Below are 27,362 nucleotides of genomic sequence, written 5' to 3'. Positions count from 1 at the left end.
TAAAGAACTCAAGAAACTAGACATCAAAACACTGAACAATCCAATTAAAACATGGGCTACAGAACTAAACAGAGAATTCTCAAAAGAAGAATCTCAAATGGCTGAAAGACATTTAAGGAAATGCTGAAATCCTTAGTCATCAGAGAAATGCAAATCAAAAGGACTCTGAGATACAACCTTACACCTGTCAGAATGGCTATGATCAAAAACACTAATGACAGTCTATGTTGGAGAGGATGTGGAGCAAGGGGAACTCTCTTCCACTGTTGGTGGGAATGCAAACTTGTATAACCATTGTGGAAATCAGTATGGCTGTTTCTCAGGAAATTGGGAATCGATCTACCTCAAGACCCAATGATACCACTGTTGGGCATATCACCAAGGGATGCTCAATCATACCACAAAGATACATGCTCAACTATGTTCAGAGCAGCACTGTTCGTAATAGCCAGAACCTGGAAACAACCTAGATGCCCGTCAACTGAAGAATGGATTAAGAAAATGTGGTACATATATACAATGGAGTACTACTCAGCAGAGAAAAACAATGACAGCATGAAATTTGCAGGCAAATGGATGGAACTAGAAAATATCATCCTGAGTGAGATAACCCAAACCCAGAAGGACAAACATGGTATATACTCACTCATAATTGGATACTAGATATAAAGCAAAGGACAATCAGACTGCAACCCACAGGACCAGGGAGGCTACATAGCAGGGGGGACACTAGAATGACTGTGGCTTATAATAAGTTTTGTTTTTACTCAATCACTGGGCAAGCTTCAGTGAAACATTTCACTATTAGGATACGGATTTGTACTGTATCAAGCTGGTAATAAAAAAATAAAATAATAAAAATAAAAAAAAACAAAATTACTTATCAGGCAGGAGATATAGTTCAGTTGGTGAAGTGATTGCCCACTGAGCTCTGGGGTTCCACCTCCAGCACTGCTATTGGGGCACATCTGCTTTCCCAGCACTTAGGAGGTGGAGACAGGAAAATCAGGGGTTCAAGGACATCTTCATCGACAGAATGAGTTTTAAAGCCAGCCTGGGTTGCCTGAGACTCTGGAGAGATGGCTCAGGGGTTAAGAGTACTGACTGCTTTTCCAGAAGACCTGGGTTCAATTCCCCCTGCACCCAAATGGAGGCTATCAACCATCTGTAACTCTAGTCTCAAAGGGTTCCAGCACTCCACCTGGACTCCACAGGCACTGCATATAGGTGGTGCACAGGCAAACATTCATACCCATAAAATAGAAATAACAAACAAATCTCAACCACCAACAACAAACCTAAGACCAGGTTTCCAGCATTGTCTGTACAGAGTTTAAGCGGTATCTGGTTGAAAACGAGAACAAGTCTGCTGTCTCAGACTCCCCACATTTACCCGACGGCTATTTTGAACACTTTCTCTTGTTAACTACACCCTGTGTTCCGAACCCTAAATCTTCCGTACTTTCTCAGACTGTTGTTGGTTTTTTTTTTGTTTTTTTTTTTTTTCTCTACTCACCTAACAAAGTCAAGGTTTTTCAGGCATTCGAAACAGGAACTTCAGGCACACAGACAGCGTTTGGGGCTGGGACTTTCCACAAGGGACTACACTCAAAAAATAATCCATAGGAAACTACCTTCACAGATCCTAGACCTTTGGCTCAGTATTCACCACAAACGTGGTGAGGTGTTTTACGCTACTATTTGGGCTGCCACCCTCCCCTTTCTGTTCACTTAATTGATCTCCGAGGAGTCAATGAATGGAACTCCCTAAGGCCAGTATTTAATTGATTGCCTGGGTCTGGCTGCTATAATATTACAACTCTTGGAATACATAGCATCCATTCTACTATAAAATTTGCCTTACGCATGCCAGTCCGCCGGACATCGTATTCCAGCGATTGCTTTCAGTCATTTGGAGTGCCAGGCGGTGCAGTTTACTACCCTGGTAAGCAGTGGCCAGATGCGCGGGACCTAGGGAGGACAAGATTGGGCCTCGCTCGTGTCCATCATCCTGAGGCTCAAGGCGGGACTGTTTTGCAGTGTGATTTGGAAGCTGGCCCCACCTCTGGAAAATGAGGGGGCGGTACAGGGAAGGGAAAAAAAAAAAAAAGCACTGATGTCTCTTTTCATTGGATCGCTGTCAAGTCAGTCAAACCTCTGCTTTGCTCCGGTTGGCGAGAAGACTCCAGGCAGGTAGCGTGCTCTCCGTGTTGGCCCCTCCCGAGGTGGGACCACGGCCCCCGACGTCTCCGACAGTTGTTGTTGGGGTTTGGGCCTCATTAGTTATTCATTAAGGTACTTAAGAGCGCTGCCGCGATTGGTGGCTGAGAGGCCGGGTCGCTTGTGTCCCCGCTAGAGATACGTGTCACCCTCGCGAGGCGGGAGAAGCCGCGCATAAATTATTCCGACCAGGAGGGGCGGGGCCGAGCATAAATTAGTTAAATGAGCCAGGGAGGGAGGGCGGGCGGCCGGCGGCGAATTAGCCTAAGTTCTTAAAGATGGCGGCGGAGCGGAGTCGCTCCCCGGTGGAGTCGCCGGTGCCGGCCTCGATGTTCGCCCCCGAGCCCAGCTCTCCGGGGGCGGCCCGGGCCGCGGCGGCTGCGGCACGACTCCACGGCGGCTTCGACTCGGACTGCAGCGAGGACGGCGAGGCGCTCAACGGCGAGCCGGAGCTGGACCTCACCAGCAAGGTAGGCCCGGGAGGCGGCGGCGGCGGGGCCCGGGGCACCCGAGCGGGCCGGACGGTCTCCGAGGCGACGGCGGGCAGCGGGCGGTCCAGTTGGCGCGGCTCACTGGGACGCGGGAAGGACGCAGCCCGCCCACCTGCCGCGCTCCGGGACGTGCGGGGCCCGGGCCCACGCTCCGCACCCGGCAGCTTCCACCCGGCCTCCCGCGCTCTCCGCTCCCGCCTCGATCGCGGGCTTGCCCCCTTGGCTCCGCCACGTGGAATGGGGCTCCCAACACCGGCCGCGCGCCCTGCATCCCTGTCCCTGTGTGGGCCAGCCCGTCCTCCCCAGGAGGGGTCCCCGAGACACAGGGTCTTCCTCTTCCTCGAGCGTCCGGGACGACCGAGGCTCAAGGTGGCTTGGGCAGGGGGGCGGGATGCTCTCGAAGACAGGTAGCCTATTCTGAGGGGATGCAGGGTGGCAGCCGCTTCTCTTCCTGGCCTCTGGAAAGGAAACAGAAAGTAGTTGCTCAGGCGGCGAGAATGATGTCCGAGGAGTGTCCACTTTCCGTGTCCACCCAAACAGAATAAAAAGATGGGGCTGACGAGATGGCTCATCTGGGAAAGGCGCTTGCCTCTTAAGTTTGAGGACCTCAATTTGATCCCCTGGACTTAGAGAACTGACTCCCACAGGTTGCCCTCCGATGTCCACACGGACGCCGTGGCACGCTCCCCCCCTCCCCCCCGCCATGTAATATAATTTAAAGAATAGAAAGACAGACAATGGGCATGACCCACAGTCTTGCCACCTAGGAGTGGAGCCATCTCTTGTATGCATGGAATAAGGAAGGGGTTTAAATAGTTCTTCTGAGTTGTTGAGAAAGTAGGCAGAAATTAAGGTCTCACCATCTACTTGGCATTGTGAAAAATAGAAATGTAAGTATAAGATGTAACTGGTGTTTAGAAAGTGTTTAACGTCACTGAAGAAACTAATGACCACTTGGAGAGACAGGGAGGACCGGGTTTCCCTTCCAACTCTTGCCATTAAAGAGGTTCTGTGACCTTGGGAAAGTTTCTTAACTTCTCAATTCCCCAGCTATTCCGTCAAGAAACTATGGATGCGTTGCAAAAATTAGAAGTGTATGTTAAGACACCCATTATAGTACCAGATCCATATCAGAGACTCAGTAAGTATTTGGACTAGATAGATGATAATTCCCTACGAGGATTAAAAAGCAGCTGATGAAAGATAGAACAGTCTCACTCCCTGCCCTTTGTAGGATAATTACAATAGAGATTTTATGGTGCTTTGATGTCCGTGGCCATACTATGCTGAACGAGCTTGATCTCGTCCGATCTCAGAAGCTAAACAGGGTCTGGTCTGATTACTACTTTGATGGGAGATTTTATGGAGCTTTGAAAATGTTTGTAACATCTCATGGTGGCACAACTACATGAAACTTAGCTCTAAACTGGAAAGAACCTTTTCCTGAGACCTAAGGAAGTGAGTCCCAATTGTACTTTCTCCTTCTAGTTTCCGCTGGGCACTTGGAAGCCAGTTAGCTTCTTTTTGTCATGGTGGTCCTGTCTGGTTCCTCTAATACCATAATGAGGGTGGCCAAGCTCAGGGAAACCTCCTTCCAGAATGTAGGACACAGTGTAACCCTGGTGGCATCCGGGTTATGACTAGACGCTCTCATGAGTTAAATGGGCATGTTAGAAGTGGACTGGCAGGATGTTGGTCCATGGTCAGGGAGCTGAAGAAACCTGGAAACACAGTGGGAAATTGGGACAGAGTGAGAGGGTGGTGACTTTTTGACTATTTTATTTAATTGCCATGAGTAAGGAACTTCATCAGAGTGCTGGGGAAATCCTCAGGACTTTGAAATTAAGAGAGAGAGAGAGAGAGAGAGAGAGAGAGAGAGAGAGAGAGAGAGAGAGAGAGAGACTGACTGTGTGTGTGTGTGTGTGTGTGTGTGTGTGTGTGTGTGTGTGTGTGTGTGTGTAAAAGAAAAGCTGACCATGTAGAGGAGAGAAGGGGTGGATTGAATAGATATAAGCCCTGGAAAGAATAGTCTAGATGTTTATACCTCACTATTACTAAAAAATGTGGGAGCTAAGGCTCGGAGAGCTTCCAGCAAGAAAAACAATGATCAATGGTGGCGAGATTCATGCAGTTTTTGTAGAAATGTCTGAGTAAAGATAATTTTGTACTGAGTGTTAGTTGAGCCTGGCCTAGATGCTTTTGTTTTTGTTTTGTTTTGAGACAGGATCTCATTCTCTAGCCCAGGCTGGCTTCAAACTCAGCAATTTCCTTGCCTCAGCTACCCCAGTGCTGGTATCACAGACATGAGCCAGCCCAAATGCTTTATGTTAGTCTATAGACTAGAAAATTGAGGTTCAGAGAGGTTAAGTTCTTTGTCCAAGGTCACATAGGAGTGGCTAGAGAATGAAACCTGGCATGCCTGGTAGCAATGACCTCCCCAAACAAGTGGTTGATACTTTGTTATTGACAGGATTTACGCAGCCCATGGTAAAATAATACTAACCTTAGTGGCGGTAGGTTTTGTGGACAAAGAAAGCCTTTTGCAGGCAGTTTTCACTGTAGTAATCAAGACAGCTTAGACAAGGTAGAGCAGAATTCTTTGGTTATTATGGGAGCACTGGCCTGTGGGTGGAGGGCATGGCTGTAAGGGAGCAGTCTGCCCTTGAACTCCCTGATGCACACTGTAGGCAGAAGATGGTGAGGAGGTACAGAGCTGCACTGCTCGGCTGGCTATCTCGCCGTGTCAGACTGTCTTCTCTCTTGTTTGGGACCTAACCCTCTTGTGAGCTGGAGACTGGCTGTGCACACCGCTTCTCCTGCAGACGTAATTCATTTAGTATATCATCTGGGTTGTATAAGGCTGTTTCAGGAGAGGCAGAAAGCGTGGGGGTGGGGGGAGCTGCACAGCTGTGTTCCATTAGAGTGCTCTGGGGTTTGGTCAGGGTCTTTGGTCAGGCTGTTGAGCAGCTTGGGCTGTGGAACTCCCTAGTGAGCGTGGTTCTAAGGCTGTTGGTTTCTCTTCTAGCTGGTTCTAGTGAGCCCTACATCAGAGCAGTATGACAGCCTACTTCGGCAGATGTGGGAGAGGATGGACGAGGGATGCGGAGAGACCATATATGTCATTGGGCAGGGATCAGGTGAGCATAGTTTTCCTTTCCTTTATTTTAAACAATTATTTAGAGCACATTTCCCCACCACTGCCTTTTTGACTCATGTGTCTCCCGTGCAGCCACACTGTAGTACCTGCAGGACTGTCTGGAGAGGAGACAAGCAACTGAATATCAGCTCCTACCTTAGTGGTCAGGACAAGTTTGGGGTCAAGGTTCCTTGTCGGGCCCTTACAGATGTTTCCTCTCCACCTCAGGACTCCTCCTTTACATTCAGGGAATTGAAGCTTTAGGCAAGGAAACCTCTTGTCTAAGGTGAGCAAGCAAGTCCTAGCTAGGTCTAGAATTAACCCAGCTTTGGGTAACCCCAGGTCTTCCCCTCCGGCCCTGTTGATGGAACCCGTTGCTTTCTGTTTCCTACTTAGCTGAGAATCTCTGTGGTTCTTCTTAAAGCCACCAAGGAAAGACACTCAGAATTCCTCTCTTTCACCAAGGTGCTTTGGCCCAGACCACACTAACCACTCAGTCTGGATAGTTGTGATAACAGAAGTCCTTCCTGTCTCCCACTGTATCTTGCCAGGCTCGGAGTCATGTGACCATTCTGGTTCTTGTCCTGCAACCTACTTACTCATCATAATGGAGCCTCCAGTTTTAGAGAAAGGCAGACCCCGTGTCAGAGTCCCCGATGAGATCATGGAATTGGTTTTGTCCACGCCCCCCCCCCCCCACCTTCCAGTCATCCCTTGTTTACACCCTTAATGCCATAACCTACTTACTACCTTCATCTTCATGACAATATTATCTTTGGTGAAATTATTGAGGATCACTTGCAAGAAGCCCAGGCTGGGCCTGTGTGCATCATTAGGGGCAGTTTTCTTTTCTTAGTAGACCTGTGGAAAGGCACATAATAGTCTGAGTCTTAGTTAAGGAGCTCTCACAGGAGCTTCTACCAAGGCCTGTGATCCTAGCAATCAGGAGGCTGAGGCAGGAGGATGGCCAACTCCAAGCCATCCTAAAACACTGTCTCAAGATAAAAAATATAAAAAAGGCCGGAGGTATAGCTCAGGAGCAATGCTTCATTGCCTGACTTATGCAAGGCCTGACTGAATCCTCAGTACTGGAAAAAAATTGTTCTTCAACTATTTGACACATAGGTTATGGATCTTCTAAATCTTGATAGTTTTCAAAGCTCTTTTGGATACTTAAAATTTGGTTCCCTGGGCTGGGCTTGTAGCTTAGCAGTGGAATGCTCACTTTCTGTGTGCAAGGCCCTGTACTCTATCACCAGCGATGGAACGCCAAACAAAACAGAATAGAGCTGGTCCTGGCCCCTAAGGAGGAAAGATGGCACGTATACAAATAATCTCGGAGAAAATAGTGTTTAAAAATGCCTCCAGATGACAACCAGGGACAACGGCTTGGTCTCTAAATCCCGCCGTGCCTGCCTTTGAAACTGCTCTCCTGTCTGTCCTGTCCTTCCCACTCCTGCTACCCCCTCAGCTGTGGCGCCGCTCACCTTATAGAAGACTAAGAGGTCACCTGTCAAGGAAGGGAGGCAGTCTGTCAGCATTGCCAAGGGCTGCTAGGCAGTGGGCTCAGAAAAGGCCATCTGCTCGGTGATAACTCATTGATTCCTTGTGCGAGCTTGTCAAGTATGTCTCCGTCCTGCCTTAAGAAGATAAACCACTCATAGGTCACTTCCTACTTTGTAGGAAACCACATAAAGGTCAGTTTTGACAAGGGGTAGGACTAGTCTTTAAAAATCCAGACTCTTATTTATGTATTTATGTATTTTAATAGGGTCTTGCTTTGTAATCCAGGCTGGCCTTGAATTCTTGATCCTCCTGTCTTCGCCTTCTCCAAAGACTCAGACTCTTCTTTTCTCACCTCCTTTAATGCAGTCTGAATTGTACCATATCCCAACAACTAATTAACTCTCCTTTGGAAGGTAAGATGTATACTCATTTGCCCATCTCCCACACACCCCAGCATTAGCCACGCATCATCCTGGTGACTCTGTCTGCTGGATTCTTTGGAGGCAGAGAGAGGTCGGAACTGGTTAAACAAGTTGAACATCAGACAGCACTGAATCCATTGCAAGGCCCCCAGAGGCCAGCTTCATCTCCAGCTTCTTCTGTCTCTTGGTGTTTCATCCCTCCACTAGGCCCTTCCACTGTAGCATGGTGACAAGGAGACCTTCTTCAGAGAAATGGGTTTTTGTTGTTGTTTTGAGACAGGGCTTCTCGTGTGACAGCCTTAGCTATCCTGGAACTAGTTCTGTAGACTAGGCTGGCCTCAAACTCCCAGAGATCCACCTGGCTCTGCCTCCCGAGTGCTGGGATTAAAGGCCTGCCTGCGCCACCACTGCCCAGCCCTCGGAGAAATGTTACATGAACAAATACATTGAAACCTTGTACACAGTCCAGGAGGACTGTTCTATACCTGTGTGCTTTTCATTTAAGGTTGATGCTTTAGGAAGCAAGTCAGTGAGTGTCTAGTAATTTGGGGTCTGGAGCTTGGAAGGTCTGGGTTTACCTGCTGATTTGTTTCCTTGTCTTAAGATGCAGGTAATATTGGCCTGGAGATATGTACTGCTCTCCAGAGGAACTGGGTTTGGTTCTTATGCATGTTAGGAGGCTCACAGCCATCTACAACTCCAGCTCCTGGGTATCTGACACCCTATTCTGGCCTCTTTGGACATCTGCACTCAGGTGCACATTCCCACACACATATAATTAAAAATCAGATCTTTCAGCCAGGCAGTGGTGGTGCACACCTTTGATCCAGCTGAGACACGTTGATCTCTGAATTCAGGGCAAGCCTGGTCTACAGAGTGAGTTTCAGGATAGCCAGGACTACACACAGAAACCCTGTCCTGAAAAACTAAATATAAATAAATGAAATCTTTCAGAATAAATGAACAGTAAGAAAATATGAGTTCTGACAAACCATCTCATGGTGTCTGAGTGAGTTACATGAGCGCTCAAGGAATGAGTGCACTTGGCACCGAAGTATTAGCGTTAGCAGTGGCAGTTTTTCAGGGTCCGAGGTTTGTAGTTGGTTTATTATGGGACTGCTTTGCAAAAAGAACCTCGACTGTTTCTGAAATACTGTGTCTTGAGTGCTCATTTAGAGGTTCCATCAGGGGAACACAGTTGCTTCATATCCCCATCACTGAAGAGTGCTTCTCTGCCAAGGAAGGTCATCATCTTCAACTGAGCAGCACACCTTCTGGAAAGACGCAGCTGGAGCATTGAGGGAGGGAGGGAATACCTGCCTAGCCAGCCAGCTCAGCCTAATCAACCCTCGTGATCAGCGGAGTGACAGATGGTACAGCAGGGTTTGTATTTGTAGGAGTCAGGAACAGCCACACAGAGGAGCTCCTCCTCTGTGAGCAGTGGCGAGTGGACAGAGGAAACCACATGCACAGAGACGTGGAGGCACTGGAGATGCACATTTGGAGGGCCAGATGGACTCTAGAGAGGAGAATATCGGGTCAGGAGGGTCTGGACAGGTAGGCAGGATCCTATTATGGTCCTTGAATGTCATGCCAAAGAGTTGAGACTTACGTCCCCAAAGCCTGGGAAGCTAGCATAGCACCTTGAGTAGAGGAATACTTGTGGGAAAGGCAAGCGAGCTGGCAGGGCAGAAATCTGATGAGGGCTGCTGTGGTGTGTAGTAATTGGACTCTGGCTTTTGTCTGCTTCTAATATGATGAAAGTGGTGCATGTTAGACAAGGGTAATGTGACCACTTGAGAGTTCTGGTGCTCAAGGTGACACTGGTGCTGGCCCCTATTGAAAACCAGCAAGGGAGGAAGACTGTCTGGTGAGGATGACAGCCTTCCCCAGCTCAGAAGGGACCAGAGCTCATTCAAGCGGTTCATTTAGAACCTTCAACTCTGTGCTGAGCTGCTCTCCCTTGGTTCAGTTGTTTGACATTTTCCAAACAGTTGAGGACTTCAGGTAGGAAAGCTATTCCCCGCAGAGTGGTTAAGATACAGTCCCCGGGCTGGAGAGATGGCTCAGTGGGTAAGATCACCAACTGCTCTTCCAGAGGTCCTGAGTTCAATTCCCAGCAACCACATGGTGGCTCACAATCACTTGTAATGAGATCTGGTGCCCTCTTCTGGCCTGCAGGGACACATGCAGGCAGAATACTGTATACATAATAAATATATCTTAAAAAAAAAAAAAGATACAGTCCCCATTCTCAGGATGTTCTATGTAGTCAGGAGCATGTGCACAAGGACAGGACATGGCATGGCGGATACTGTAAGGAAGGCAGGTGTTTGCGGGGCCTCTGAGCAGAACCTGTAGGAGATGTGTTGATTGGCTGGGGTGAGAAATGAGGGTAGAGCTAGGACTGTGGGATCCCGGGGGGAGGAGCTCATGGGTCACTTGCACTGGAATAGAGCTGACTGGAGTGTAGGAGTGAGGAGTGTGGAATGACAGGGGGGTGGGGCCTAAAGGAGTTGGAGCAGAAAGGAATACTGTTGGTTCTGGAAGATCATTCAGAGATCTTGGTGTGAAAGTGGCGATGTTAGAACTGTGGTTTCCTTGGGAGCTTAAATTTGTAGGGAACGTGCTAGATGGGCTGTGGCGGGTGGTGCAGGTTCAAGACACAGACTAGATTCACTGAGACCCCGAGTCAGGCAGCAAGAACACCATAAAGAACTGGAATCAGGCCGGGCAGTGGTGGCGCACGCCTATAGTCCCAGCGCTCAGGAGGCAGGCAAGTGGATCTCTGTGAGTTTGAGGCCAGCCTGATCTACAGAGGGAGATCCAGATCAGGCTCCAAAGCTACAGAGAAACCCTATCTCGAAAAACCAAAAAAAAAAGAAAAGAAAAAAGAAAGAACTGGAATCGGCAGGACTGGGCTGATGACAGGGTTATGTTTAGGTGACCAGAAGCAAAGTATTGTCTTTATTAGAAAGGGACAGCAAGAGAAGGAACAAGCAGACAGAGAGGGACAGGAAGGAAGGAAAAGCAGCTATGTTTAGAGTCAGGAGACTCCAGTTTACACTGTGGCCCTCTGCAGTCCCCCAGTTTGGAAGTATCAGGTTTCTGTTTACCTTGCTCTTCCATCCCCTCTTCCCTCTTTTTTGAGGGGAACCTCACACTTATGATCCTCCTGCCTCATCCTTTCCAGTGCTGGAATTGTCACGTCGTTTACTCCACTGTTAAAAGGCAATAGCACTGCCTGCTCCATAGGGCTACAGGAAGTGTCCAGTGCTTTATTGGTGCTGAGCACTTGTGGGCCACTGTTTACAGGGGGAGGGGGTGAGTCTGAATATCAGGCTTCTCGGAGTTTTCATCTAGGCCACTGGATTCCAAGTGGAGCCTGGCAAGGTGGCCAGTGCTAGATAAGAATGTCATTCAAGTCCTGACAGTGGCCATTGAGGCTGTAGAACGATAGCTAAGGGGAAAGTTTGGAGGAAGAAGGGGGCCTTTGGTGGTGGCCTGGCAGAGGCTGGCATTCAGAGGATGCGAACAGGGGAGACCTCTAGCTGGATGGGCAGGGTTGTAGCTGGTTGGAGTGATGGGGGCACTGGTGATGTTTGGCAGTGGCAGTTCCTCTAGGAGTGGTCAGCTCGGAGCACTGGGGACGAGTGTCCGCAAGGGTTGGCTAATCTCAGTTCCTTGCTGTTCAGAGGGATTGAGGAGCCGGTTGGTAGCTCAGGTGAGCAGAGACAATGAGAGCGGTGGTTTTCCTTCTTGAAGGTGGCGAGCTTGCTTTAGGGAACTGGAGGAGGAACAGGCCTGGCCTGGCAAGGATTCTGGGTGGTGAAAAGGAAGAGGTGCTACAGGGTGTGCTTAGGAGGGACTGAGGGGCCTGAGGGAGTGGTGGGCCCTGGACCCACGTCCACACAGAAGCACCTGGTGCATTGCTGTTCGTAGACTCTAGGAAGCTTAGCCTTTTCCTGCCCACCTCCACAGCCTGGGCTCAAATATTTTTTTTTTTTTTTTTTTTTCTTCTTCCAAGACGGGGTTTCTCTTTGTAGCTTTGGAACTTGTCCTGGAACTCATTCTGTAGACCAGGCTGGCCTTGAACTCAGAGATCCACCAGCCTCTGCCGCCCAAGTGCTGGGATTAAAAGCATGTGCCACCACCGCCGGGCTGGGCTCAAATTCTTTTTCCAGGCGTTGACTGGATATGGTACCTGAGCTATCCTAGTTACAAACTGTCTTTAAGATAACCTGGACCACCCCCACCCACCCCCCCATCTCCCTCTTCCTGCCCTCCTTGCTTGCCTAGGGCATTGGAGTTTCTCCCTTGCTGGGCTCCTGCGTCTGGCCTCTTGCTTACTGCCTAGGTCTTCCAGCCTACCTCACTCTGCCCATGGTATTGTCCTGACCCCGGCCTTAGTGCAGAACATTTGCTGTTGTCTGGTGTCATACCAGCTTCCACTTCCCGCTGTTCCTGACGCCATCAGGCCCCCCCCACAGAGTATCTTCTCTCTTCCTGTCCCTGCCTGGTCACTGTCTGCCACGCTTTCGGCTTTACTTCTCTGCTGTGATGTCTTTTCTCAACTTCTGAAGACCCAGTTTGGGGTCAGCACCCCCAAAGCTGCCCTCCCCATCCCTGGGCTGTGCTTTGCATCCTCTTCCTTCAGCTCTACAGGGTAGTGCTCAAATCCTGTTGACATTAATTAATTTCTTGTGTCTCTCCCTTGGGGCCGTGAGCTCACTGAGGGCACTTATATTCCCAGCACCCAGTATGAAGCTTGGCATAAGTTCAAGGAGAATCTCGGTGACTCGTGAATGAACTACCCAGTGCCCTGCTGGGAGGGGAAGCTGTGGCACTGTCATACATTAACTCGGTGTGTGCCTAAGTTGTCGCTGTTTTTCTGCCGTGCTGGGGGGAGTCTGTTTAGATAGTTGACTGGCTGGCTTACTGCAGGCTGGTTGGTCAGGCCCCCTTTCCTGCTGATGTCTGGGCTCTTGTCACCAGATGGGACTGAGTACGGACTGAGTGAAGCTGACATGGAGGCCTCCTACGCCACAGTGAAGAGCATGGCGGAACAGATAGAGGCTGATGTCATCTTATTGCGCGAGCGTCAAGAAGCTGGTGGCCGTGTGCGTGATTACTTAGTCAGGAAACGAGTTGGAGACAATGACTTCCTGGAGGTCAGGTGAGGAGGCCACAGAACACTTGCAGGGGTCCTGCTGCATGACTTTTTGGGGTGTCAGTGCTCCCTCTCCCTGCCTTCCCCCCTTCCTTCCTAGGATAGGAGAGTATGGGAACTCGTGGTCTTCACAGTGCTGCTCTTTGTCTGAGTTCCGTCCCTCGGGACTCCATCTGGGACATAGGAGAGAAGACCAGCCATGCATTCTGTGGCAACCTTGTGCTTGTGTTCACTCTACCATCAGCTTGGGAGGCTAGAAACCGGCAGCTAGGGAGACACTTTGTGGCAGCCAGGACTCCTGACTTTGTGCTCCCTGGGTACAGCTCCAGGAACACCCACTCTGCTCATCCAGGAATAGGACATCCTGAGTCAGGGTGCTGGGGTGAACCTCAGGTGGGGACCCAGTCTCTGGTGGAGTAGTCTCTTCAGGGCTCGTTCTCACACTGCTTCGTGTCCATTCAGGGTGGCAGTGGTGGGCAACGTGGATGCTGGCAAAAGCACACTCCTGGGAGTCCTAACACATGGAGAGCTGGACAATGGCCGTGGCTTTGCCCGCCAGAAACTCTTCCGCCACAAACATGAGATTGAATCTGGTCGAACCAGCAGCGTGGGCAATGACATTCTGGGCTTTGACAGTGAAGGCAATGTAGTGAACAAGCCGGACAGCCACGGTGGCAGCCTCGAATGGACAAAGATCTGTGAAAAGTCCACTAAGGTGATTACTTTCATTGACCTGGCTGGCCACGAGAAGTACCTTAAGACCACTGTTTTTGGCATGACTGGCCATTTGCCTGACTTCTGCATGCTCATGGTAAGTGTGACATTTCCCTCAGGAGGGGATCTGGGGATGCTCTGCAAAGGTTTGGGATCATTCTGAGCCTGGGTCCTTCTGGGTGGAGTAAGGATGGCAAGTTTGGGATCTTTGGGAGCTCAGCCCTAGCTCTGTGGTCTTCCCCACAGGTGAACCTTGACCTTTCTCCTGCATTTAGATCAGGGAGGGGACCCCCTGGTATAAAGCAAGGTATCACTTGCAGATCAGGAATGTTTTCTCTAGCACCTTAGGGTACTTTGAGAGAGTGGCCCCAGGTGGCACCCTCGAGATCAGCCTGGGGAGGAAAGGAGAAGAGCATCTCACATCTGGAGCCAAGGGCAGCAGTCAGCAGGGCCTCAGGTAGTGTCTTCAGTGCCTGGGAGGGAGATGTGGCAGCCATTGTACAGCCCTTTTGGGGAAGCTAATATGGGCCTGGCCCTGTGCTTACCTGGTGGCTCGCACAGTGGGAGTAGGCCTTCCTGGTCCTGGGGCTCCCAGCATGTTCAAGCAGCTCCTCATGTAACGTCACTGAAAAGGAGAGGGGCGGAGGGCTCAGCTTTGCTCATGTGTGTGCATGTGTGTTCTGCTGAGCTTCCTGTACTTTATGCATAGATTCAAGGGGAGAGGGAGAGAGGAAGAGGATGTGCACATGTGCAGTGAGTTTTCAAGTCCTTCCAAAGCCCCTCCACCCTCCTGGTTCCTCAGCTGCCTGTGCTAATAAGTGTGGTAAACACAGGCATCTGTTTCTACAAAACGTGCTCAAGTTGCCCCACAAACAGGTTCTCAGGCCAACTCTCAAACGGGAGAGGAGGGAGCAGCGTGTGCTGTAGGGATGCCCATCCCCTCTGCCTGCGCTGCTTGGGCAGCGGTTGCTCTCAGCTTGAACCTTGCAAAGGGCTGTCACTCCTGTTGACTGAGGAAAGCTGCCTTACCAGAAGGCATCTCTGGAAGTCCACAGGGGCCCCTGGGCCTGTGGCCATGTAAGAAGGGTTTGGAGGGTGAGAAAGATGGCTAGTGGGTAAAGGTGTTTGCCCAGCAAGCCTGGTGACCTGAGTTTGATCCCCAGCACCCACATAAAGGTAGGAGAAAATGGACTCCATCTGCTTGTCTTCTGACCGTTAGATGTGTGCACACTAATAATTTTTAAAATTTAATCTTTGTTTAATCTTATGTGTCTGTGTTTTGTCTGCATATATGTCTGTGCACCACATGTGTGCCCAGTACTCACAGAGGTCAGAAGAGAGTTGTAGCAGGCTTTCTTGGACCACCAACCAGCTCCCAAATCATGACATGAAGACTTATTATCAGTTATGAATGCTTGGCCTTATGCTTGTCCCACTAGCGCTTATTACTTAATTTAACCAGTTTCTCTTCATCTACATTTTATCTTGGGGCTTTTTACCTTTCTTTCCTTATGTATGTCCTACTCTGTGTCTGTCTATCTGGCCCCTGAGTCTCCCTCTCTTTCTCCTCGATTCCTATTTATTCTTTCTGTCTGCCAGCCTTGCCTATCCATATTCTACTGTGTAGCTATTGGCTGTTCAGCTTTTTATTAGACCAATCAGGTGCCTTAGGCAGGCAAGGTGAAACAGCAACACATCTTCACATAATTAAACAAATGCATTATATCTTTACATAATTAAACATATTCCATAACAGAAGGTGTCAGATTCCCTAGAGTTGGGAGTTACAGACAGTTGTGAGCTGCCATGTGGGTGCTGGGAATTGAACCTGGGGCCTCTGGAAGAGCAGCCAGTGCTCTTTAACTGCTAAACCATCTCTCCAGCCTCTAATAATAATAATTTAAAAAAAAAATTCTACCCTGAATGTATTTTTTTAAACATGAAGGGTTTGGAAACCAACTTAACATAAGCACTTTTTTTTTTCCTGTTTGTGTTGCAATCGACTGACCTGTGTAATAATTGTACCACTTCTGAGGTCCAGTATGTGTCAGTGTGTGTACACAGTGTGTATGAACCACACTAGCTAGTTAGCATCTCCTGGAGAGACATGCTCCTGTTGTATCACAGCCTAATGCATGTCTTCCTTATGCCTTTAGAGACTCCAGTTCTTCATACAATTAAAAAGCATTTCTAACTGAACTGTAATGAGTAAGGACAACGATGGGATAATCTTCATCCCAAACAAAATTTTCCTGTCTGACTTTTAGGCCATCATCCATTTATTAAACTTCTGTAGACAGCAGAAAAATAACTTGAGTGTGGTGGCGGCTCCCCTTGGGAGGCGGAGGTAAGAGGGTCTCCTGAGTTACATACTAGTACCCTGTCTTTGTCTTTCTTTCTCCTTTTTGTTTTTTTGGGACAAGATTTCTCTGTGTAACCCTGGCTGTCCTAGAACTCGCTCTGTAGACCAGGCTGGCCTCGAACTCAGAGATCCACCTGCCTCTGCCTCCCAAGTGCTGGGATCAAAGGTGTGTGCCCCCACTGCCTGGTTTCAAATTTTTCTTTTTTAAGTAAATAAATAACAAGAACAATGAATATCTTGTTAATGTTCCAGTGATGAATTTTCCAAGGGGAGAAAAAGTAACATATAGAAACCAATAGATCATTCTCAGGCTCAGTGTGGAAACAATGAAGTGTGTCCCATTTGTATTGAAAGGGAGGACCGGAGATAAACTGGGACAGGCAGCAGGGGCAGCAGCAGGGCTGAAGAGTCCCCTGTGTGCTGCCAGCAGTGAGAACTACAACAGTGAAGATGTCCCAGCATGTTCAAAGTGCTACACAGGCACAGGATGGCAGCTTCTCTTCATTTTACTGTGGTCGGCATTCACTTGCATGGTACAGAAATAAAAGGCAATGAAGAGCGCCAGTGGGTGCTGCCACGCCTGACCACCTGAATTGGATCTCGAAAAACCAGCTTCCACAGGTTGTCCCAGTCTCCAAACACACCATGGCGTGACTCCCTCTCCATACACACACACACATACACACAATAAACTGTTTTGGTTTTTTTGTTTGTTTTGAGACGGTCTCACTATGTAGCCCTTGCTGAAACTTGTGTAGACCAGGTTGGCTTCAAACTCATGGAGATCCACTTGCCTCTTGTCTCCCAAGGGATCAAAGGCATGTGCTACCACACCCATCGTGAAAATATAATTTTTTTCCCCCTGAGACAGGGTTTCTCTGTGTAGTTTTGGTGCCTGTCCTAGAGCTTGCTCTGTAGACCAGGCTGGCCTCGAACTCACAGAGATCCGCCTGGCTCTGCCTACTGAGTGCTGGGATTAAAGGCGTGTGCCACCACTGCCCGGCAAATATATTTTTTAAAAAGACAACTGAGAGCATGTAGTAAAAAGTTCCCCTTCTTTTGTTTCCAGAGGCAGCCACTGTCTTCAGTTTCTTGTATTCCTGCCAGAGATACTTTTAAAAATGTTTTTTATTTTCTGTTTATGAGCATTTTTCCTGCATATACGTATTTGTACTGTATGTAGTAATCTTGGACCAAAAGGGGCATAGGACCTCTTGGAACTGGAGTTTTGGACTGTTGTGAGCCACTGTGTAGTTACTGGGAACTAACTGAACCTGGGTCCTCTGGAAGAGCAGCCAATGCCTTAACCCCTGAACCATCTCTCCAGCCCCAGAGATACTATGTGCTCATACAGCAAGTGTCCATTCTGATGTCAAACATAAGGTGACCTGTTGCTTGTTTTTTTACTTTTTTGGGGGGCCCGCCACCTAGTTTCCAAACAAATCACACACGGAGGCTTATTCTTAATCATAAACACCCAGCCTTACCTTGGCTTGTTTCTTGCCAGCTTTCCTTAAATTATCCGGTTTAGCTTTTGCCTCTAGGCTCTCTTCCTTCTCTTACTTCTGTCAGCTTACTTTCACGCTTACTCCATGGTGGCTGGCCTTCCTTTCCCCTTCCTTCTTTTTCTCCCAGATTTCTCCTCCTATTTATCCTCTCTGCCTGCCAACCCCGCCTATCCTTTCTCCTGTCTCGCTATTGGCCACTCAGCTCTTTATTAGACCATCAGGTGTTTTAAACAGGCACAGTAACACAGCTTCACAGAGTTGAACAAATGCAACATAAACAAAAGTAACACACCTGAAAATAATATTCTACAGCAGTGACCCTCTAAAGTAGAAGTGTTTAGCCCTGTTTTAAAGGTGTGTTTACTGAAGACCAAGGATGTTAAACTGATCACACTTTAGGGAATATAGGTGGTTGTGCATCCCAGACTCTCTGAATTGTCCTTATTGTGTACAAGACTCCTCTGTTTTTTTGTTGTTGGTTTGAACTGAGTTTTTGTTTGTTGGGTCTATTTTTTGCAGTACTGAGAACTGAACCTCGGGTCTGGTGATGCTGGGCAAAGTCTGTCTCTTAAGTTGCACCCCCAGCCCTTGTTTACTTTTTTTTTTCATACAGAGTGTCACTGAATTTCCCAGGCTGTTTCTAAAAGTTCTCTGTAGCCCAGGCAGGCCTCACGGCTCAGGCTTCTGAGTAGCTGGGGTTGCAGTAGCTGGGGTTGCAGGCGTTGTTGCCTCAGCCTGCTTTTCAGGTGTAAGTCCTCATCACCAGAGCTTGGTTAAATGAACTTCACCCAGTCCAGCTTTCACCAGCAGGCTGGAGTCCCCGCCCCCCAAGCAGCAATCTCTGTCTTCCTTGTCCTGACAGTTCCTTTCTGTTGGCGCAGGTGGGCAGTAATGCTGGCATCGTGGGGATGACCAAGGAGCACTTGGGATTGGCATTGGCACTCAATGTACCTGTCTTTGTGGTTGTCACCAAGATTGACATGTGTCCTGCCAACATCCTTCAAGGTAAGTGAAGCCTCCAGCTGCATCAGCCTCTGGGGTTGTCTGTTCCGAGCCTCAGCCCAGCACCTCCTACATCCTTGTCTGTACTAGACCTTGGCCTCAGTTTCCGTCAGCCCGAGTCTTCTACTTCTTCCTCTCCTGTGTAGCTCTTGATTAGGAGAGGTCTAGAATTTCCCTCTGTTCTTTTTCCTTCCTGGTTCCAAGCAGGATCTATGAAGTCTCTAGTCTGCCATCCCCCCCCCCCCCCAGTGTCCTCCTCAGCTGGCATTGGGCTGTACCGTTGAAGCAGATGTGTATGGAGGAGTTGAACCGAGGGTCTTCTGGTCTTTAGCCACCAAAGCTTCCCCCCAGGCCTTAGGACTAGGCCTCTGTACCTCTGGTGCTGCAAGTTGAACAGCACTGACCCCGTTAGGAGGTCTCGTAAGAAGGGTCCCTGCAGATCTATAACCCAAGGCACTTGTCTGTCCGGACTTGTGGCCTTAGAAAAGAGGCCCATCTGTGCTCTCTGTACACTAGCAGCATGTACCCACCCAGCTTTGATCTTCCTTTTTGCTTCTCCAGGCATTGTGGCATTTAACACTGGTCCGTCTGTCTGTCTGTCTCCTGCTTGCATCAGTATTGAGTGCACCCGTCTTACCCTGGAAGTCTGGCCAGAGAGAAGCCTGTGTCCCCTAATTCTGTTCCATTTCACCCTTTAAGAAACCCTGAAGCTGCTACAGCGCCTGCTGAAGTCACCAGGTTGCCGGAAGATCCCTGTCTTGGTGCAGAGCAAAGACGATGTGATTGTCACAGCCTCCAACTTCAGCTCTGAGAGGTAACGGGGCAAGGCTAAAGGGTGGGGAAGCACGGCTTCTAAGCAGGCGCCCTTGCCGGCAGGGCCACAGCGAGCCATAGGCCTGAAACAGCCAGTAGTCAAGCATGAGGTCTCATGGACATGGTTGGAGGAAATAGAAGGTTCTGTCTTGGCACGAGTCTCTTAGGTCAGCAGTGTTGTCAGAGCCTGTATCGGGCAGCTCCTGTTCTGAGTTACTGACCTCTCTGACATTGGAATCCCAGATGGGACATCACATCCTTACCTGGGAAATGGGGATGCTATTAACTTCCTGGATTAGCCAGGGTTCTCTAGAAGCACAAAACCAATGGACTGAATATGTACCACACGGGTATATTAGATTGGCTTACACAATACAGGCGGAATAGTCCAACAGTGGCCGTCTGCTTGATGGAGAGGCTGAGAACTCCATAACTGCTTCATTCGCAAGGCTGGATGCCTCATTAGTTCCAGTCTGGAGCTGAAGTCCTCAAGGATACCTGGAGAGCTGCTGGTCTTTAGTCCATGTTGCAAGGCCAAAGAAACTGGGCTGTGATGTCAGTTGAGGCAGGCGGCCACGGCAGCACTAACAGTAGGCGCACTGGTCCACAAGGAGCAAAGGCAGGCAGGAAAGGCAACACTAACAGTAGGCGCACTGGTCCACAAGGAGCGAAGGCAGGCGGGAAAGGCAGCACTAACAGTAGATGCACTGGTCCACAAGGAGCGAAGGCAGGCGGGAAAGGCAGCGTGGCTCCTCACACCACCACCACCACCACCCACCACCCCCGTTTATATTTATTTTGTGTTGTTGTTTGTTTTTTGACAAGGTCTCTTTACATAGCCCTGACTATCTTGGAGCTCATTTTGTAGACCAGGCTGGCCTCAAACTCAGAGAGAGAGATGTGCCTGCCTTTGCCTCCAGGATGCTAGAATTAAAGGCATGCACCACCATGCCCAGCCTTCTTTCTTGGACTTCTTTGTATCTGGGCCCAGTGCTCTGAACTGACCACTCATAGAGAAACTGACATCACCAAACGTTACAAGGGGCCTCCCAGCATTCTCCACAAATATAACCCTGCCCACCTTGGGGGAGGGGCTTCCTTACTCAATTGCTCCTTCCCAGAAGAGCCTCTTAGTTGATTCTCATCCACTCAAGCTGGCGACCAGGATTAACCTTCACTCCCCCAGAGAGGGCAGTTGGTTGCTGGAATGGAAGTCATGAGCGTAGAAGGCGCCAGCCTGTGCACAGTCTGTGGAACACTGTCCTGTTATCACTCACTGACTTACACTATTTCTCAAAAGCCCCCTAATCACAGGTCAGTTTGGCGTTAGCCAATGAGTCTTTTCATTGCATACATGTTTATTGGAGGTTCATTCTATCAGACTCTTCCCCCAGATGTTAATGCATCTAGATTCTAGATGCTGACCTGAGCACAGTGCAAGGCTCTTTAGCTCATTGGTCCAAGGTCATCTTTTGATAACTGTTCTCCTTCATTTGCCCAGAGCCAGGGCCTTGTTGGGAGCTACCTGTCCCCGACTTCTCTGTGCTCCAGAGCAGCCCCGCATTTGTCCTGTGTTTCTAGCCTGGTGGTGTCTTCAGTACCACCAGTTGTCCACAAGGGGCTCTATTTCAGGGGTCCAGCCCTGCTCCAGTTCCCTGGAGTCCCTAGCCTGTGGGTGTACTCGGGAATATGCAGTTCCTGATGTCAAGATAAGACAGATGGTGAAGAGTGGAGCCAGAGGGACTAGGTGGCTGCCCAAGGCCTCCCTTCCTTATGTCTTGTCCTCCATTTAGGATGTGCCCGATATTCCAGATCTCCAATGTCACAGGCGAGAACCTCGATCTGCTCAAGATGTTCCTCAACCTCCTGTCCCCCCGCACCAGCTACAGGGAGGAAGAACCTGCCGAGTTCCAGATAGATGACACCTATTCTGTCCCTGTAAGTGCCTCTGGGTGGCAGGCACTTCCTGCTCTGTCCTCAGTGAAGGAGTCTGTGATGGGAATAAGCTTAACAGGCTGGGGTCTTCTTCTTGGCAGGGTGTGGGGACAGTGGTGTCTGGGACCACATTGAGGGGCCTGATCAAGCTGAATGACACACTGCTGCTGGGCCCAGACCCCTTGGGTAACTTCCTGTCCATCGCTGTCAAGTCCATCCATCGCAAGCGCATGCCTGTCAAGGAGGTGAGGGGGGGCCAGACAGCCTCCTTTGCCCTGAAGAAGGTGAGTGAGGATAGTTCCAGAAACTCTCCTTGAATTCTCCTAAGTCCAGTTCTGTGGCTGCATTGCAAGGTTACTGACCCTTTTCTCATGGAGGAGGAGACTGAGGTCACAGCCTAGTAACCTTTCCAAGCCAGGGCTCATCCGGGACTGTTTGTCTCTTGAGCTCGGCTCCTGCCTTTGTGGCCTGAGCAGTTGTCACTGTCACAGTGCAGTCGGATAGGAGTGTCCCTCCTGTGCACAGGGCCGCCCTCTTAAGCTTAGGATGGATGGGATCTGTGCCCCATACTCTTCCATGTCCTGGGGTTGGGGGTGAGCACTAGCTCTGGAGTTACCTACCTTCCTGTAAGCCAGAATGACCAGGACAAGTGGGATCTGGTTTGTCTTCCCCAGTGGTGAAGTTTGCTCTGGTTTCTTCCACCTGAACGCTGGCTTGCCTACCTGTGCTCCTGGTTCCGTCAGGGCCACAGCTGGAAAGCTGAGTTCCTGGGCAGTCTCCTGCCTCCTGGCTCCGTCAGGGCCGCAGCTGGAAAGCTGAGTTCCTGGGCAGTCTCCTGCCTCCTGGCTCCGTCAGGGCCGCAGCTGGAAAGCTGAGTTCCTGGGCAGTCTCCTGCCTCCTGGCAGCCGCGTTGAGCTTGCTGCACAGCACCGAGGCTGCCTTATACTGTCTGCATTAGATGGTGGTGAGAGGTGGGGCTGTTGCAGTGGTTCCACTCCTGGAGAGACATCTTGATCTCTAGGACCAGGCTGGGTAAACTGAAGGAAACCATGGTCCTTGAGCTCTGTGTTCTCCTTTTTCCTTTCAGATAAAGCGCTCATCCATCCGGAAAGGCATGGTGATGGTTTCCCCACGCCTGAATCCCCAAGCCTCCTGGGAATTTGAGGCTGAGATTCTTGTCCTCCACCATCCCACCACAATTAGTCCACGTTACCAAGCCATGGGTAGGTGTCCAAGGTCCTGCCAGCCTCAGAGCTTCTGTACTAGTGTCCTCCCAAAGGAGCTCCGCAATCTAAGCCCAAGGCTTCCAGCTCCAGGCAAGGCAGTTCTCTGTCCTGGTTAGCCAAGCCATTCCTTTAGTTCAGCCCCTGAGCAGCACTAATTGTTCAGTCCTACAGATCCTCTGAGACCGAGACCTGTCCTCAGGGACCACCCGCCAAAATCTATTCAGCCAAGATTGTTGAGTACAGCTGGGTGCCTGGTGGGATCGTCAAGGTGCTAGAAACGGTCCTGTGGGAAGGCATGTGTACACACACAGGCACTCAGGCTCTGCCACATAGGCCTAGGGAGGGGAGGGATGGGAGGAGGCAGGATCAGATCTGAAAGTAGGCTACACCGAGGTATCTGGCTCTCAGAGTTCTTGTCCCGTCTTAGAGAAACAGCTCTAGCCTGAGGCCACAGGGTAGGTCATGCCTGTCCTGACTCTGGTTCTCTTGCCAGTACACTGTGGGAGCATCCGGCAGACAGCTACCATTCTGAGCATGGATAAAGACTGTTTGCGCACAGGAGACAAGGCCACTGTCCACTTCCGCTTCATCAAGACCCCTGAGTACCTGCACATAGACCAGCGGCTGGTGTTCCGGGAAGGTCGCACCAAGGCTGTTGGCACCATCACCAAGGTATGATTGGCAAAGCCTTATCTGCCCAAGGAAGCTTCAGTATGCTCTAGTCCAGTACCCAGGAGCCAAGCTCCTCTTGAGAACCCAGGAGTCATCTTCATTCTGGGACAGAGGCATGGTTCCTGCTCTGGCAGAGCTGAGCCAGGAGATGGCTCTGGTGATGTCTTTGCTTCCCCAGGAGTTGTCCTTAGGCCTCCTGTCTTGGGCTTTGGAGGCTGTCTTGAAGGAGAGAAGGTGGCATTGGGGTATGGTGCTCCTCCATAGGGGACAGAGTGTCTGGGGAGCCAAGGTAGACCTCTGAGGTACTACCTCTGGGTCCTGGGGCTTGCTGAGGGCTTCCCACAGCATGGGAGAGCCATTTGGAGTGAGTCCTGGGTTTCATGGGGACACGGTTGGAAGGTCCCACAGCATGGGAGAGCCATTTGGAGTGAGTCCTGGGTTTCATGGGGACATGGTTGGAAGGTCCCATGGTGCTTGAGTTGTTTTTCCTGGAGCCCACCTTTTGCCTGCTGTAGACCTCTTCCATAGTTTTGGGTAGGACATTTGGTAGAGGATTTGACCCCTGCCTATATAGAGGAAGACATGGTTTCCATGTCTGAGACTGGAATGAACCTCAGACTGACTTTTCTTCCTGAGACGCTTCCCTCGGGCCTGTCTTCTTGACAGTGTGGTAGAGGCTACAGCACCCACTGTGGTGTTCCACGGTGGTGCTCCTCGGTGGTGTCCTGTGGAACCCAGCCAGTCTTCTTTCCTGCTGTGTTTGAGATTGAACTTGGGCCACAAGGAAGATTCTGAATCAGTTGCTCCTAGATGGTAGCTTTTATGATTCCTGATGGGCATTTCTTTAGTTTCTTCAGGGGCCTGAAGTTAAAGCATGGTCCAAAGCGGTGCTGGGCAGCCCAGCCCCTAGCGTGGGAGTAGGGCGGCAGAAGTTCCGAGGGCTGGAGCCTTCCTAGGCAGAGAGGCAGGACGTGAGCCGTCTGCACCAGTGCTGTGGTAGTCCTGGCCTCAGTGGGAGTGGGAAGGCCTCTTTGCTCTGCCTCCTGAGGTGGCCTTCCTGCCATCTGCTTCGCTCAGAACTGGGCAGGCAGCTCTCACATCATGCTATCCACTTGGCCTCCACAGCTCCTCCAGACAACCAACAACTCCCCCATGAACTCCAAGCCCCAGCAGATTAAAATGCAGTCCACAAAAAAGGGCCCCCTGAGCAAACGAGAAGAAGGAGGTCCATCTGGCATGCCAGCGGCTGGGGGGCCCCCAACTGGAGATGAAGCTTCCTCTCTAGGGACTGCACAGGCTGCTGCATCCAGTGGTCTCCAGCCACAGGTAAGCAGGGCCTCTTACAGTCTCCAGCATGCTGGTGGGAGGGGCGGGACTGAGAATCGAACTGGTCCTGATTGGCGTTCGGTTTTAATGAAATAAAGAATAGAAAAATGTCAAGGTTCCCCTTTTTGTTGTTTTGATTTTTTGATTTTTTTTTTTTTTTTTTTTTAAAAGACAGGCTCTCACTCTGTAGGGCAGACTGGCCTGAAATTGACTCTGTAGATTAGCCCAACCTTGAACAGTCTAAGGCAGTCTTCCTCAGCTTTTCTGGTGCTGAGATCACAGGCCTGAGCCACCACACCCGGCCAAGGCTTCGCTTTGATAGTGCGGATGGATATATTGGGGTTCTAGTGCTGTGTGGGGCTGAGATCCAACAACACACCTTAGAGACACTGCCTTGGAGCTCCCTCTGCACCTCTCCCGGCATGAGGAACCTTTGCTGGGTCCTTGTCCCTCCTGTGCGTCAGACTGTTGGCTCACCTGCCTGTTGCTCAGTTCTTGCTGACCGAACAGGCCCCGTCTCCTCGCCCTATGCCTGTCCCGTGTCCTCCTCTCTGGTCTTGTTGGAGCAGGCTTCTGAGTCTGGTACTGTCGCACAGTCCTAGTGCTCACTCCCCCTCCTCCCCATGCGCTCCTCTTCCCTCTCCTTGTGCGCCCCGTTCTGTGGTTTCTGAGCCCCTCTCCCAGTGAGCAGTGATGCCTGTGGACTCCTGTTCCCTTTGTGCTTCTCTGGCCAGCGCCCCCACCCCACCCCACCCCCCACCCACCCCCCCGCCATTACCACACATAGCCACACGACCAGGAAGACTCCATTTCCCCTTGGAAACTCCTGACTAGGCTAGGGCTACTACATGGTCACCGCCTGGCCCTGCTTTAGCGGACCACCATTTCTCAAGTGCCTGCTTTCTTTCTTTTAGCCCAAGCCCAGCAGTGGGGGCCGGCGACGAGGGGGCCAGCGCCACAAGGTGAAGTCCCAGGGGGCCTGTGTGACTCCTGCCAGCGGCTGCTGAATATTCCCCTGGTCCACTTGACCACCCATGGGATCCTCACTCTGGCTACTGCTCACCAGCTGGGCAGAGCATCTTTGACCGCCACCCGCCCACTCCAGCCCACAGCCAGAGCATCCTTGTTGCCACGCCCCCATTTTCCAGGGGGCGATTATAATTTATAAGATGAGGATGGACTAGATGTCTGAGGACTGACCATCATCTCCCACCTGCCTCCTCCCTTACTCACGTCTTTCGTACATCTGGGCCCTTAATTTCTATTCTTTTTATTATATATCTCTGTCTTGTGTGGGTGTGCGCGTGTGCGTGTGCGCGTGTGTGTAGGGGGGGTGTGCAGGAGTGCAGCTGACCCTGTCAGTCTCCGTTTCAGTCCTGGCTGACCACTAGCCCTCAAGAGCTGCCCCCTGTCCTTCCATCCATCTGTATCTGTCTCAGTGAGATCCTCAGAGCCTTTAGGGAACCTCAGGAGCCCAAGGCCCCTCTCTTCCCTGGCCAGTTGCCCCTCTTAGCTAGAAGCTCTTCTTTGACTTAATAGCTTCTGCCAGAGCAGGGATCCCCCAATCTAAGATTTGGGGAGTTTAATGGAAAGTGGTGGCCTCCCCATCTCTCCTTTTCCCTCCTAAGCTCCCAAGCAGGTAATGCCAAAAGCTCTTCAGTGGCACCTGTGATCTGTAGAGGGCATGGTGACTGCATTATAGGATTGCCCATCCTGACTTTTTTTGTTGTTTTTTTGAGACAGGGTTTCTCTGTGTAGTCCTGGCTGTCCTGGAACTCACTCTGTAGACCAGACTGGCCTCGAACTCAGAGATCCACCTGCCTCTGCCTCCCAAGTGCTGGGATTAAAGGCGTGCGCCACCACCGCCTGGCTGCCCACCCTGATTCTTGACCCTTGCCATGGATCCAAAGAACTGGGTGGGCTTACCCTTGGAGACAATCCTGGGCTTGCCTGGCTGGCCCTGGCTGCTCTGGCTTCTGTACCCGCTGGAGGCTCTTCCCATTTCCACTTAGATCTCTGGCTGAACCTCAGAGCGTGGGGTACTAGCCTGGGTCTGGGCCTTCTTTGAATCGGGTTTTATAGTACCTCCTTTTGGTGGGGGAGGGGAGATGCTTCTCTGAGTTGAACCAGGACTAGAAACCCTCCTTCCCCATATCACCCCAACATAGCTGCTACAACCATGGCATCACAGCAGTGAAAGGTCTGAGCCCACATGTCCCATTGGGCGGTGTAAGGCAGTGGCAGTGGGGAGTCTTCTAGGCCATCAAAAGCACTGCTGCTGGGGGAGGGTGGGCGAGCCCTGCACCCTGACCTCAGGCTGGAGTGCTCCTTCTCAGCCAGGACACACCCAGCTGGCTGGGTCCCTCTCCAGCCCCACCTCCCTCCCAAGCTCTCTCTTGTCCTTTGCTCCTGACTGCTCTTACCACTGCTCTTACCGCCCTGCCCTTCCTCCCAGCAGTTTCTAGTTACCACTGCCCCGTGGCCATGGACTGACCAGACCAGCATTCACAATAAAAGTTTGTTCTAAGTTGACAGTGTCATGTTCCCTGCCCGGCCCTCCAGGTGGAGGTGCTACAACGGGACACTGGTTCTGCCTGCCCCGGACACCTGCTGGCAGCCGAGGGGAGTGGGGCCTCCAGGAGCCCCGCTTCTGCAGGTGCAAATGCTCCGCCAGCTATCTTTGAACCCCACTTTCCTCCTCACACAGATCCCCCGCCTCCAGGTTGTGTGGATTCGTTGAGAGTGTGAGGGAGACGGGTGTTCTGGACAGGCTGAACGCAGTGTGGTGCTGCTGTGGGTGGCCTTGCCCACTCCACGGCTGGGCGGTCACTGCTGCCGCCTCCGAGGTGGACAACACTG

The 27,362-nt window shown here is 50.7% G+C and overlaps 1 protein-coding gene across 1 annotated transcript; it reads left to right on the top strand.

The window, feature by feature from the left end:
- The first annotated feature begins 2,474 nt into the window (after window positions 1-2,474).
- Gtpbp1 (GTP binding protein 1) lies at window positions 2,475-26,921 on the top strand. Its single transcript, XM_059247580.1, has 12 exons — window positions 2,475-2,690; window positions 5,737-5,848; window positions 12,771-12,951; window positions 13,408-13,756; window positions 18,411-18,534; window positions 19,231-19,345; window positions 21,138-21,282; window positions 21,381-21,563; window positions 22,367-22,502; window positions 22,999-23,177; window positions 24,303-24,503; window positions 25,418-26,921. The coding sequence occupies exons 1-12, from the start codon at window positions 2,499-2,501 to the stop codon at window positions 25,508-25,510; spliced, it is 2,010 nt and encodes a 669-aa protein (XP_059103563.1). The 5' UTR covers window positions 2,475-2,498; the 3' UTR covers window positions 25,511-26,921.
- The last annotated feature ends 441 nt before the right edge of the window (window positions 26,922-27,362 follow it).

The sequence above is a fragment of the Peromyscus eremicus genome, chromosome 20 (assembly GCF_949786415.1).
Source record: "Peromyscus eremicus chromosome 20, PerEre_H2_v1, whole genome shotgun sequence".
NCBI lineage: Eukaryota > Metazoa > Chordata > Mammalia > Rodentia > Cricetidae > Peromyscus > Peromyscus eremicus.
This window is presented reverse-complemented; position numbering and strand designations above follow the sequence as displayed.

Excerpts from the sequence above, each read along its gene's own strand:
- Gtpbp1 (XM_059247580.1), top strand. The coding sequence starts at position 2,499 with ATGGCGGCGGAGCGGAGTCGCTCCCCGGTGGAGTCGCCGGTGCCGGCC. Across the intron at positions 12,952-13,407 it reads AATGACTTCCTGGAGGTCAG|GGTGGCAGTGGTGGGCAACG; the intron begins GTGAGGAGGCCA and ends GTGTCCATTCAG. Across the intron at positions 24,504-25,417 it reads CCAGTGGTCTCCAGCCACAG|CCCAAGCCCAGCAGTGGGGG; the intron begins GTAAGCAGGGCC and ends TCTTTCTTTTAG.